Source organism: Dromaius novaehollandiae, chromosome 3, assembly GCF_036370855.1.
Source record: "Dromaius novaehollandiae isolate bDroNov1 chromosome 3, bDroNov1.hap1, whole genome shotgun sequence".
Lineage (NCBI taxonomy): Eukaryota > Metazoa > Chordata > Aves > Casuariiformes > Dromaiidae > Dromaius > Dromaius novaehollandiae.
In genome coordinates this window covers 61,133,424-61,146,361 of record NC_088100.1, presented here as the reverse complement: position 1 = coordinate 61,146,361, position 12,938 = coordinate 61,133,424, and the positions used below count along the sequence as shown (strand labels likewise).

Here is a 12,938-nt window from a genome sequence, read left to right as displayed (position 1 = left end):
TTCTGTTTCAGAAAGAGAAACAGTCCTGAAAAAAGAGACTATTTCCTTTAGAAAGAGAAGTACTGTTCCTAAGGTTAATATCTTGATCCCAATGAAAGATTGGAAGAAGTAGTTACTTACTGCTAACTGTATTTCAAGTACCCTGTCTCTGCAGAGACATACTTCAGGAATAAATGCACAAATTATTACTGAAAGCATAAAACCTCTTGAAAGCAGGTATCTCAGTCATGCAATGAGGTCCCTATGCCTTCTTATTTGGCTCTGTGCTTGTGAGAGGGAGCATGCACCTGCTGCCACTCAACTGCTTTCAGGCTGGAAAATCTGGGGGAGCGCAGTCCTGCAGGGCAGAACATTTGAAGGAGTCAATAGTTGTCTTTATTCTTCCTGAATTGCCGCTCTGGATCTCTGCTCAAGAGCTAAGCTCTGTGAGAAGTACTCACTGCCACTTTCTCCCAAAACAAACATGACACCAGGATGTCAAATCAAGGGTAATACAGTGTGGATATGTGCGTTTCCCATAGGAGTTTCACCCATTTTATTACCAAGCTGTTTCTTAATGAAGTGACCAGCTTATGTTATGATACTGGGTTTTTGTTGTTTTAAACTTACGAAGATGAGTACTCAATAGCTCACAATAGATTAAAAAGTGCCAATGAATATACTCTGATCTGTTTAGAAAATCTTTTTGGACTTTCTACTTGTACTTTAGGCCTTAGAAAGCAATGGATTTGTATACATGTATACATTTTTTCTTGGTTTCTTTTTTATACAATATGCCCACAAAGATCTTAAGAACTCATATTTTAAGAAGTCACAAGGTCATTAATTTGTTGGGTTTTCTAATGAACAGCTTGGCTTTGAATATATGCACTGTTAATGACAGGATGGTAGGTTACATATAGGTGGCGTTAATAGCTTCAGGACTCTTCAGTGTATGTGACACCGCATTATTCCAAAGCCATCCTGCCCCCTCTAGTTCTCCTTTCCTTCTGCACCACTGAGTCCCCCTTTGCCTTCATCTTCCTTCATCTACAGTGGGAGGCCTGCAGGCAGGTTGGCCTCTCCCTTCTCCCGCATACCTGCTCTTTCAGTGGCGCCACTGGTTTCTGGTGTGCAACAGACTGTCATGTGAGGGGTAGCAGGTTCCCAGGAGATCCTACAGCACCAGCTTGTACTGCAGCCTTCACTGTGGAGTGAAGCCCTGTGGCAAGAGGGCTCCCCAGAGATTATGGGGGAGAGAGGGGTTTGGGGGGCAGGGGGAACCCAGCAAGCAAACTCCACTAGAAAGCACCCAAAGGCCTACTTATTTCTGAGATAAATTTAATCACAGTACTGGGTAACAGCATGTCATGAATGATTTGAATGCTACTGCCCATCACAAGCTGGGGTACCTAAACTTTTACTTATGGTACAATCTGCTCTTCCAAATAGATGGAACAACAGTTCCGCTGCTGAGCAGTTAACTATTTCATAAGCCTCAACCTGTTGTTTTTTTTTGTTGTTTTTTTTTTTTTCTCCTCAGGCTGATACTGTAGTGTCAGAATGGTTTCATTTGTAATTTAGTAGAAACCCTTGCCTTTGACAGATATGAAGATGACTGCTGCATGTTTACTTCTGCCAGATGTCTTTGGAGATGATTCCAGTCTATTTGCTGCAGTGAATGAGGAGGTAGGAGACAGAGCACCAGCAACCCTGGTCTCTCTTCCTCATATGAGTTGCCTGGACACATCACTTGGCCTTTTGATGGCTCAGCCTAGTTCCTGGAAAAGGGGTGACATTAGCCTGCATTTTGCCTAAAATATTCACGGAAATAAATTCAAAGCAGGGTTATTAAGCTTACTTAATTCTCTGAACTGTTGTTGCAATTTATAATCCAGTTCACCAAAGTGATGCTGTGGCATCATTTCAAATATGCTGTTATTTTTTTTTTTTTTCAATTGCAGGTGAAGGTGATAACACCAGTGTTGAAAGTAAAAAATCCCTTCAATGTGAACTCATGTGAGTTTGCTCTGTACATAGAAAGAGAAGAGCTAACCCAGCTCGATGATTGCACCATGGCCCTGGCAGCTTTGGTGGCTGCATTTCACGTGTTTGATATCCCATGTCCAAAGAGAATCCACAGAACCCTGAACTTCCTAGAGTCTCTAGTCTCTGAGATGAGAGGTTCACCATCCCTCCCAGCCCAGGTAAAGAGAGGACTGGAGCTACCTAAACATCCCAATATTTGATAGTGTGCACAACACCTGTCACAGGAACATTTGACATTCTGCCACGAGTAATTCCATTGCTGTGAAGCTAAATCAGTCATTCTTTCTAGTGAAAGTGGATGAATATTTATAACTCAGTTGTGCTTTATAATGCCTGTTTTTTATTGTAATGGCTACTTTTTTTACATTTAAAAAGTGAGTATTTTCATTATTTTAAATGGAAATTCTAGAGCAGTTTTAGCATTAGAATAAAATTTTATAGTTTACTGCATGTGTTTTGTATTATTTTTCCATATGGAGCATTTTCCAAATTCAGATCACATTTAACTGTTACAGTTAAAAAATAATCACACTTGTCAATTAATTTAAGCATTTTGCTGCTTCAGATGTTAATACATTTAATGTTTTGAAGTGACACAAACATTTGCATGTTGCCACCATTTCACTATATTATGATTGCTGAAAGTGTACTAATTTCTTGCATTTTAAACTGGTAGGCCTGCTTTTTAATTTGCAGGATGATCATTTGCTATTTTCCCCATGCATGAAACCTTTCTTTCTTTTTTTTTTTTTTAAAGCATCTTGAATTTACTAAGTAAGAATTCTAAGATGAGCTCTCAGAACAGCAAGATTGAGTTATTTGGGATGCTGCCATGTGCCTTTGTAACTGCAGCTTTGGCACTGCGGCGAGAAGTACTCATTTCTCTTTCTGAATTTGTTAAGCTGGCCTCCACATGGTGAATTTCCTATCTGCCCACCTGGAACAGCGCCCATGTCCTCTCTTCTTCTGTAGCCTCCCTAACACAGCCCTTTTAATTCCATGAGCCTTGAGGTCCAGAGATCCCAGGGCTTACAGCCTGATAAGGAAGGGCTTCAAGACAAGTTTGGTAGCGATGGGCAGTAGATGCAGCCAGCAAACTTTACTTGGACTATCGCATTAATTACTCTATGCAGAAACAAGAAAGACTTTTTATTTAAACAGTTCATTCTACTACAGAGATCAGTCTCTTACCAGTTTCAAGAATGTCCATGTAGGCAAAGCAGCATCTGTGGTCACCACTACTCTTTTAAACACTCAAACATATACCTTGCAAAATTGCAGCAGTTTTGTTAAACCCGGGTTGTGCAGGGCTCAGTCCAGTGCAGAGATTACAGTGGAGGTATGAGGAGATAATGCTGTGTTTAATGGTGAGACTCTCTTGCTAAAGTCTTAGCCTTTTTCACTTGGCTCTCATGCAAATCACAGTACACCCTTAACATGTGCAATAGCTGGGCCACCTCCAACACAAGATTCAAAACACAACCAGTTGCCATTTTAAAGATTCAGTAGATTTTCTGAGTACTTTTCGCTTCTTACTCACTTTGTTAGGTGTAAGCTCTGTGACAGAAGCTGCTGTAGTCTGTTACCTTAACACATGATAGGAAAGAGGAATCCAGGAGATTAAATGATTCTGCATGTCCTCAGTATTGTGAGTAATAGCTGTATGAATAAAAGAAAATTGGAACCCATTTCTTAAGCCACAGTACTTTGTAAGTAGGTATCTAAAAAGTAATCAGAGCAGAAAATCTCTTCATCAGTTCTCACTGAAGGGCTGGTTCAGGCTCCTGTTTTCCAGTTTGGCAGAGGTGCCCAGGCTCTTCACTGGACAGAAGCACCCACCAGGGTTCTCTGGTCCACAGAGGAGACCCCATGGCAGCATGACTGCACATGGGAGGGAGAGCATGGGGAACAGACACCTATGGCCACAGAGCCAGCACACAGGAGAGAGACACACAGAAGGTGAGGGTTCAGGGAAATGAACTACCTCGAAGGAAAAAGACAGAGTATTTGACATTTTAATTCCTGTATGAGCAACTTCCGCTGTCACCAGTGACAAAAACCAGGACCATAAGGATTCTGACTGTGACAGCAAGTAGCCTGTGAGCCCTAGAAGTGTTTTGGGAGAGGGCAGAGAGCAGTAGCTAAGTTGCTCTTTTAAAAACACGGTCACATTGAACTACAGTGAGGAATTACTCCACACCATCCTAACAGTGGGGTTCACCTGTGAGAATCCTAGCCATACACAAATGTAACAGACATCTCCAATTCAGATTTTATTTGTATTGTCGTACAATAAGAGTGCAATTTGAATGTACAAATTTTAAACAAAATGTAAAAATATTATTTATGCAATGCTATGGAAGGAAATTAACAGAGCAATGCAACTTACTTCATACTGACCCTGTTTTACCTCATATTATGGCAGGTACCAGTCACCTAAGTGATCTGGAAGGGGCACACAGAGTTCTTGAAATCTTAAGGAACTCCAGCCAAAGAAGAACCTAGCAAAAACTGTGGGAAGATTTAAAATTCTCCAAGCTCTGTGCAACAGAAATGCTCTGTTTGTTCTTAACTCTTAAGGCCAAGCAATTGCCCACCTCAGCACTAAGAAAAAGGTTTCCAGAAAACCTGATCCAACTCTTCTCCCTCTTCTTGCGAAAGTAAAATTCTGGGACAATTCTCAGTATACAGGTAGCTAGGCCTTCTCCAATTTAAAGTGCATCCGGTTTACATCTTATGTATATATACCAAGTGCAACAACTTTCCCTGACAAATTGTTATAAAGAAAGAAGGGTGCCTCACCTAAGTACCTGCTGGTGGAACCTGCAACATTGCTGATGAACTGGTGAGGTTCATGCCTTTTACCTAGGATGTGCTTATGCACCATATGCATTTAAGTATCCTTCTCCTCCTTGCTTTGTCTTTCCCCCTATGCCTTATTCATTTATGTATCACAGACTTTCAATCTAGGAAGTGGAGGGTTAAATAATTCTCCCACCTTTGGGAAAAGAAGCATATGTTGAGCATGAAGCCAGAGTAGCTGTCCAAGCTTTAGCACACTGTTTTTCTCTACTGTTGCAGTAACTCTTGTTAATATTGTTACTTCAAAATATATTTATTTTCCTTCATGTGCTGAAGGACTGTAGCAGGCTCCTATGTTAAAAGGCTGGGACTCTATTGTGCAGCATGAACAAAAGTCTTCTATGAAGTCAAACTTTATTTTTCAGTTGCAGCCTTCTCTATACTGATCTTTTGGTAGAATACATTAAAGATGCTGGTGGAAAAACTCACATAACATTTTTATAATCGTGCAAAAGTAAAAACATTCAGTTATCAAAAATGCATTATAATTTCAACCCCCAACAAGGTTTTTCTTTGTTTTGTTACAAGCAAACAAGACAGTTTTATAATCTGCAAAGTTATATGCTGTAGCATAAAGTGTCACATTTGTAACATTAAGTGTTTCATTTTTAAACTATGGCACAAATTCATTAGCCATAACAGTCTCATCTGGCTACCTGTAGCCTCATTTTTGGCTAACTAGTTTTTATTTTGATAGTATGAAGTAAAAGCTACTGAAAAGTAAAATGGGTACATGAAGTAGAATTCAAGAATTCTTAGAAAATGTTAACATTCCCTCATATAATATAGCATAAATAATTAATGAAGGTTTTCTTGATGTCCAGGGACAGTCAGGGATTCTAACCATCCATGGAAAATTAGCGCCATTAGTTTGGTAAATAAGACTAGCTGACTCAGTTGTTATACAGTAACTTCTTAAAAGCTTGAGCACTTCCCAGAAGGATTCAGATGTGTACTGGCTCTAGGAGAATATAAATAGTCCACCAGTGCTGAACCTAGTTTTCTTCTTTTCTGAGAGTCCTTATTCAACAGTTCTAGTGAGTCTTTGTGCTTTGAATAAAACATGAGCTCCAGTGGAGAAAGCTGGCTTGTACACATTTTCCATTATCTTCAAAGTTCATTGTGTGAGTTTTTCTCTGCAGCTTTGAACATCAGAATGGAATTAAAGATTTTTAGGGCTGGTCCCAGTTTAATGCTCATTATTTTGACTATGTCTGATTGGGTCATTAGCAGAAATGCTTCTCCATCAATTTGCTTTAAAAGAAAAACAAATACAGCTATTAATAGAATTCACAGTGCAGCAACAGAGATGTTTCAGATAATATGAAAAGAAATTTCAAGCAATTTCAGACAGGGTGTAAAAGAATGGCTGAACACAAATGCTTTCAAACTTCAGGATAGTTTTGCTTTGAACCTTTTAGGCAAAACAACAGGCTGACAATCCTCTTTCTGTCTGAAAGCAACTGTTTCGCTAATTTTTGGCTAACCACCTTTTATTTTCATACTGACAGTATGAAGTAAAAGCTACTAAAAAGTAAAATGGGGACATGAAGTAGAATTCAGCTGTACTGCAACACAATCATGCTTTAACCTCTCAGTTACTCCTTTAAGCAAGCCTCCAGAGGAAAGCTTCCACGTTTCACCCAGAACCAAAGAACTGAAGCTCTCTTCAACCTACTCCTTTCCTTCATAAAATAACAAAGAATTAAAATTGATTTGGTCCCCAATGTAAACAAGGAACTGGGTAGGTAAAACTGCCTCTTAAACACAGACAAAACTTTTGAAAACACTTCTCTAGTCTTATTTTCTACTAGTGTTATTTTACTAAACATAGCTAGTGAATATTCTCTTGTAAACAAATCACTGTGTTGGCAGGAGACAATGTAAAGCATAAACATAAAGAGCCACAAGGCAAAGCCCTAACTTAAAAGGATTTTCATTTTACTGGGGCAAATAATTCTGTGTAAATGTCAGGTCACTTAGGTATCTGCAGTAAGTTTTCATCGTAACATAGGCAAGACAGCTTGGCCTAAATGCCAACTGTGGTTAAATTAGGTGCACTGCTTAGGCTTAAGGAAACTAATTTGAGATCTAAACAGTGTAATTAATTTCCTGTAAGACTGGCACACAGACTTTCTGAATCGGATATGCTGCAAAGGAAGATACAAAGTACACCACAGCACTCTTAAGTTGAGAAACACTGCAGTGAGAACAGGATCATGGAGCTACCACAATTACTTTCTACTCATTTTGTGCACAAAGCCTAGCTAGGTGGGCTCAAAACCAAAAGTATGGTAATGTGGGGGTGCCCGTCTTTTTGCAACATCTTAATATAAGCAGAAGGACCAGGGTTTGTTTCCACAGCAGGAGAAGTTTGAGCCAACACCTTCCATTTACTGAAAGACCTTTCACTACAAGCCAGATAGGGAATTCCAGAATGAAAGTCTTTCAGGCCACTTTGTCAGTGTTAGAATAATGGTGTAAGCACTGGACATAACAAAGAGAGCATGACTCGATAACCTAATGGTTAAGGCATTTACCCAGAACTGTGGAGAACTAAATCGATGATTCAATGACTAGGTTAATGTATACCTAAACATTAAGTGGGAGATGAAGGGGAATTCCCTAGCTGTACTCTATCCTGCTTCCTTGCCTACAGTCACTGAGCTGTAAAGTAAAAGACCAGAAATACCTAACAGCTGGATAGATTTTTTTGTATCTGTTTCTGTTTTTAAGAGATTAGGCACCTACAATTCTTAGGCTATGTCTATAGTGATAAACAATGATTATATTCGTAAACAGTGTCAGAGAATGGTCCCTGGGATGGTTTTGGCACAGGTCAATTGATCCTCTCTGAAACAATTTCTAGGCCTGTTTTGGGAAGCTTGCATGGATAAGAGACCATTTCTAATAGGTAGTCTGTATGTATGTCAAACATATGGATGAGACTATGCCACAGGCCTCACTGTGAGACAATGGTCATGGGTAGATTTAATTTGCTAGTCACAGACAAAACCTGAGAGGCTGAATCTAAAGAGAGGATGTGTTTTCTTGCATCTGAGTATGAAAGGGTTTAAGATTCATCCATCTCTGCAGCACTTCCCATCTGCTGACTTGCTTAGCAGCATGCCAACTTCTATTAATCTTTATTCACTGTAGAGACTCCCTAAATGACACAGGGACTAAGTTAGGCCTGGATCCTGCTACAATTGCAAAACACCTAAAAGCTGAGCAAGTGCAAAATGGCCAGAGATGGAGCCTGTCAGTCCTTTGATACACCACTGTAATAGTCATTACGAAGCCTAAGCACAGCCTGAAAACCTTTGTCACATGAGAGGGTTACCTGGCTCTCTATCATTTGTACACATTTTCTTCAGGAGGTGCATTCACCTCAAGTCTAAGTACCACAATTATTCTACACTTGAAAGGCTGCTGGACTTGGGCTATTTCAGGATCATACTCTGCCCTCTCAGGTGGTCTGTCTGGGATGGGCACCTGAACTCTTCGCTTTGACAATTTCTGATCAAATAGCCTTCCTGAAACTAACCGGCCTGGGGGTAGCAACAAAAAACAACCCAGCTTAAAAAGACCTATTATACCTAAAATCCCTATCACTTCCCAGTGACAACTTTGGCACAACAAGCTTTTCAGATACCAGAAATGCATGCTTGGGGTGTTCCCAAAGTGAGTATATACTCCCTTGAACCTAGTCAGAAGTATTCAGATGTTCTTATTTCCTGCTCATTCAAATCATACTTGCAGACTGGCTATAGCAGGAGGAAGAACTTCAAGAGTTGTGTGTGATTAGAGAAGATGCAGAATTTTAACTCTGCATCTCAGGTGGTTAACTTCAGCTACTGTTCTGCTGCTTTTTTTTTTCTTATGAACTTCCTATAAAACACAAACCATGTACTTCTAAAAATAAATTTTCTCAAACCAGATTAAGAAAGAGCATTAGTAAGTGATTAAGTTTCTCCTCTTCTACTACTAGTTCTAAGTAATTTAATTTGCAGTAACAAAGCTAGATAAACACACAAGAGAGCTGGTTGACACTTAGCTAGTTTTATGTTACACACTCCATGACATGCAAAGCAACCCAATCTTCCAGCCATTTATTTCTGACTTTAAACATATGCTTCATGCACATACATAATTTATATGTATTTTCAATGATAAAATAAAATTAGTTTTCCACTACACATTGTATTCTGTGTCTGTTTTTAATAAAATTCACCCACCTCATCTTTAAACACCTTGCCATGCTCTTCACATCCCGGTAAACTCCGTATGAATTCAGACACCTGCCACCAAAGAATACAATGAAAGCTTTCCTAAGACCAGTGTTTTCTCAAAATAGTCTTAAGAAAGACTGGCAAGCATTAAAGCAAAGGTTTTTAGCTCTTGTTTTTGCAACCTCAAATTAGGTGTTCCAGCCTCTTCTATCAGTGCATGGAGTCATGCAGCTGGGTATCTAATGACAAGATCCACAGAATCAGCAAACTGAAGAAGCACGTGTCATCCTAGTCCACAAGACACCTAAGAGTGGGATACAGCTAACACCCTCAAGAACACTCCGATTTTTCTATCCATTTCAGATCTAGAGCCATGAATCCTTTCTCGGTGAGTCAATTCTCACAAACAAAAACAGTTACTGGCTTCCTCTCCTTTATTCCTTACAGCACAGAGATTAGCAAATCCTTTTTCAAAGTTCATGTTTCTTTTCTCTCTCATTAGAGGACCTCTGACTGTCACATCTGCAGAAAAGTGCCTTAATCATAGGTACTTCTGATCAGGGACTAGACCCTGACTGTCCAAGCATTACTACACCTAAACACAAGTTTCTGGTCTTGAAATTAGGTGTCATGGTCTGGCCATACCTATATTATTCCTCTTCATACTGCACTCTCACCCTCCAAAACAGTGTGCACATCCAAACTATATATGGGGAATACGGTTGTACCTGGGAAATGTTTGTGAGGATGCTAGATGTTATTAGTGTAGACATACACCCTGAGCATCTAATCTGCTGGGTTTACCACTTTTTTTGCCCTAATCCCAATGAATATGTATATATATGTGTGTGTATATATATACATTTATCTTTGTCCATCTGTCTATCTATGAATGAATACTTACTGCTTCCAGGGCTGGATGGCAGCCGAATGGGCATTTTGAGGATCAGTTACGTTAAGTCTGGCTGACTCTAACCCTCTGAATACCTGTGCATCATTGGTATTACTACTTATGGGGTTAATCTAAAGCTCTGAATCAACCATGAAACCTCAAGGGCAGTGGGAATGAGACGAAAGATACGGGGGAACCTACCTCATCTGTACTCCACTTAGAAACTTTACTGGCTGGGATCCCAGCAACACTTGGAAGGAGCTTGCTCTGTTGTTCCCAGCGCAAGGGTAGGCCAGGGATTTGCAACTTGGAAGACACTACAACTGGTTGAGGAAGAAGCCTCTGAGTACTGGGTTCTTCAACATCTGCAGAAAGTTAAAATAAGCATTAAATCCCTCTCTCATTGATGAGATCAGTTGCAGTAAAATCACTTTCATTTCTGTTGATATATTCAGGCCTCCCTTCAAAAGCTGTACAGCTTTGCTAACACCAGAATTAAAGGAGTAGTGTGATTTCTCTTCCACTAGTATGACTGTGAATATACCGGCTCTATACAAATGTAACTATTCTTGCATGGAAAAACTCTTCCAACACAACACAATTCAATGCCAATACAACCATGTTCACATCATAGGTCATAAAATTTTAAATATTTTGGTAAAATAAAACACACACACAGCTAATAGTTACACAGTAGAACAAAAACTAACTTAATTTCAGGGCTGAGCTATCATAACTTCATCAAAACTAGCACTGCACTGCTATAAAATTCCAAGGGTGAATCAGTTGTACAGCCCACACAACATTTATGGCTCATCCATAACAAGACATTTTTCAGTACTTCTGAGGAAAAAATGCAAATGTCTGCAAATTCCCTGCTCCCATTTTAAATGAATGTTTTATAAGGACAATAACATTTAACTCTTCCCTGCTGCTACTGGGCTTTCTGCAAGGCCATTCCCTGTTTTAGCACACTTATCCATAATGCCAGGAAGGAGGCTCTCATCCCACCTGCCTCAAACATAATGTACAGGTGGGAGGATAGCTAGAGCTGTTCCTGCTACTGTCTGGAGAGCAGTAGCAGTTGCGGATGTGTGTAGGAGGAAAGCGTGAAGAAGCATGTCTTGAATGATGTCAACCTGCATAAGACATCTACGTTCATTTAGAGCAGGTCTGCATTTCCATTGCAAATGCAAAAGCAACATGCCTGCTATGATCTCAGACTTGAATGCTTCCCAATTGCTGAGTAAAACTATGAAAAACCTCTGGAGTTCATTTCTGAATGAAAACAGCCTACACAGAATCTATACCTAATACTCCTTTCTAACATTACTGCACACAGTCACTCACACTGTGTGCTATTCTTGTTTGTATTGCTCACTTCTGTTACAGCTCCATTCTTTTTTTCCATTTTTGAGAAGTTGTTATTCACTGTTCTCTCTCTTCTTACTGTTGTAGTCTTTATATCTTTGTGCCCAAAAACTAGAGCACAAATTCATATTACAGATTTCTGCCAGCTCGGGGGGACCAGTGTGGAATACCCAATGCGGCCAAATACAGGATGTGTCTACATTTGTATTTTAGTTCAAGTTAGGAGTATCTGAAATGACTCTCCTCATGTTCCCCACTTACCACACTTTGGTTCATTGCATGAAGCCATTTGAGAATGCAAGCTGGATTTATTTGGGATGAAACCAAACCAGAAGGTAAGTTCCAGGAGCATGCCTAATGTGCTCCAATCACTAACGTGCATTCAGTGCATGGCATGAGTAAAACTCAAGTAGTAAACTGCCTGAAATACAGATAATATGCACGTTGGTCCTCAGCACTACGCATTTCATTTCACAGATCTGTTTCTACTGGGTCATACTACTTGCTAATGCAGAAGCAGCTAATGCAGCACAGCAGTCTGCTATGATAGACTCAGGCAGAACAGCAGAACTGCATTTTTATGCATTAAGCATAAAGCTTCTTTTCTTTTGGGGGAGAGAAGAGGAAGGAAAGTGATGCTCTGGTAAAAATACCAGCTCTGCAGGTATAGCAGGTACTAGGAAATTACTCTGCCGCTACAATATATAGATTATTCTATGCTGTAAAACCATCCTGAAATTAGTTTCAACCATCTAGTTCCAGCATCTGCACACCTGCTTCCTTTGCTCCAACTTGTAAAGCTGAGAAATGTCTCTGCGGAAATCCTGCAACAAACCAACTTTCTTCACTATGAGTCTGTACTCTTCTACACCAGTTCTGTCATCTTATCTGAACCAATCTACTTCAACTCAAGCTGACACCACCCTGCAGCATGTCTTACCCTCTTCTCAAACTCTCTTCTGCTCTAGCCCCTACCTTTCTCTCCAGACAATCTTGTTGATTTTTCCCAAGAGAAAAATGAAAAAATGCAATTCCCTCTCAGTTTTATCTGCCTTTTCCCATCACTTCATTAACCCAATCCTTCTCTGCTCTTCCAGATGCCTAAGACTTTTGTGCTCATCTCTTCCTCCAACCTTGCTCCAAGGATCTCATTCCATCCAACTCCTTCCTGTAACTACCTTTAACTCTCATTCTTCTCTAGCTCCTTCCCTCCAATCTTTCCCACCATCATGCCTGTTACTCCAACCTATGACCCTCAGCATCATCTCAATTCAAACCTTACTTAAGGTTCTCTCCAAGCTCATCAAACCAATGTACTTTAGTCTCTCCCATTATTAAAAAATATTCTTGAGTTCATTTGCCTCTTCAATTTTTGTACTATTATTTCTTTTCTATGTATCTCTTTATCTCTATATATCATCATCAAATGAGCAGTGGATTTCTCCTCCAGTTCCAGCCTAGCTTCTGCCCCTTTCAATTGAAACTACTCTTATTTAAGCCCGTATTGAGCACTTCTGACTCAAATATTGATCTTTTTCTATCCTGATTCATCA

General features: G+C 39.8%; 2 protein-coding genes across 14 annotated transcripts in view; one reads left to right on the top strand and one right to left on the bottom strand.

Annotated features, from left to right (window-relative positions):
* Positions 1-2,473, top strand: part of SAMD3 (sterile alpha motif domain containing 3) — a 45,719-nt gene extending 43,246 nt beyond the window's left edge. Inside the window, exons 9-10 of the mRNA XM_026119329.2 lie at positions 1,586-1,668; positions 1,944-2,473. Of these exons, the coding sequence (XP_025975114.1) occupies positions 1,586-1,668; positions 1,944-2,228 (368 nt within the window). The 3' untranslated portion in view covers positions 2,229-2,473. The remainder of the gene's footprint in view (positions 1-1,585; positions 1,669-1,943) is intronic.
* Positions 2,474-4,288: 1,815 nt separating this feature from the next.
* The window catches only part of L3MBTL3 (L3MBTL histone methyl-lysine binding protein 3), a 90,220-nt gene continuing 81,570 nt past the window's right edge, over positions 4,289-12,938 (bottom strand). For 11 of the 13 annotated variants that reach the window (XM_026120378.2, XM_064508973.1, XM_064508974.1 and 8 more), the window contains 3 exons: positions 10,216-10,379; positions 9,129-9,191; positions 4,289-6,144 (listed from right to left, as the gene is read on the bottom strand). In XM_026120378.2, the coding sequence (XP_025976163.2) occupies positions 6,001-6,144; positions 9,129-9,191; positions 10,216-10,379 (371 nt within the window). In that variant the 3' untranslated portion in view covers positions 4,289-6,000. The remainder of the gene's footprint in view (positions 6,145-9,128; positions 9,192-10,215; positions 10,380-12,938) is intronic. The other 2 variants (XM_026120338.2, XM_064508975.1) reach the window with 2 other exon arrangements.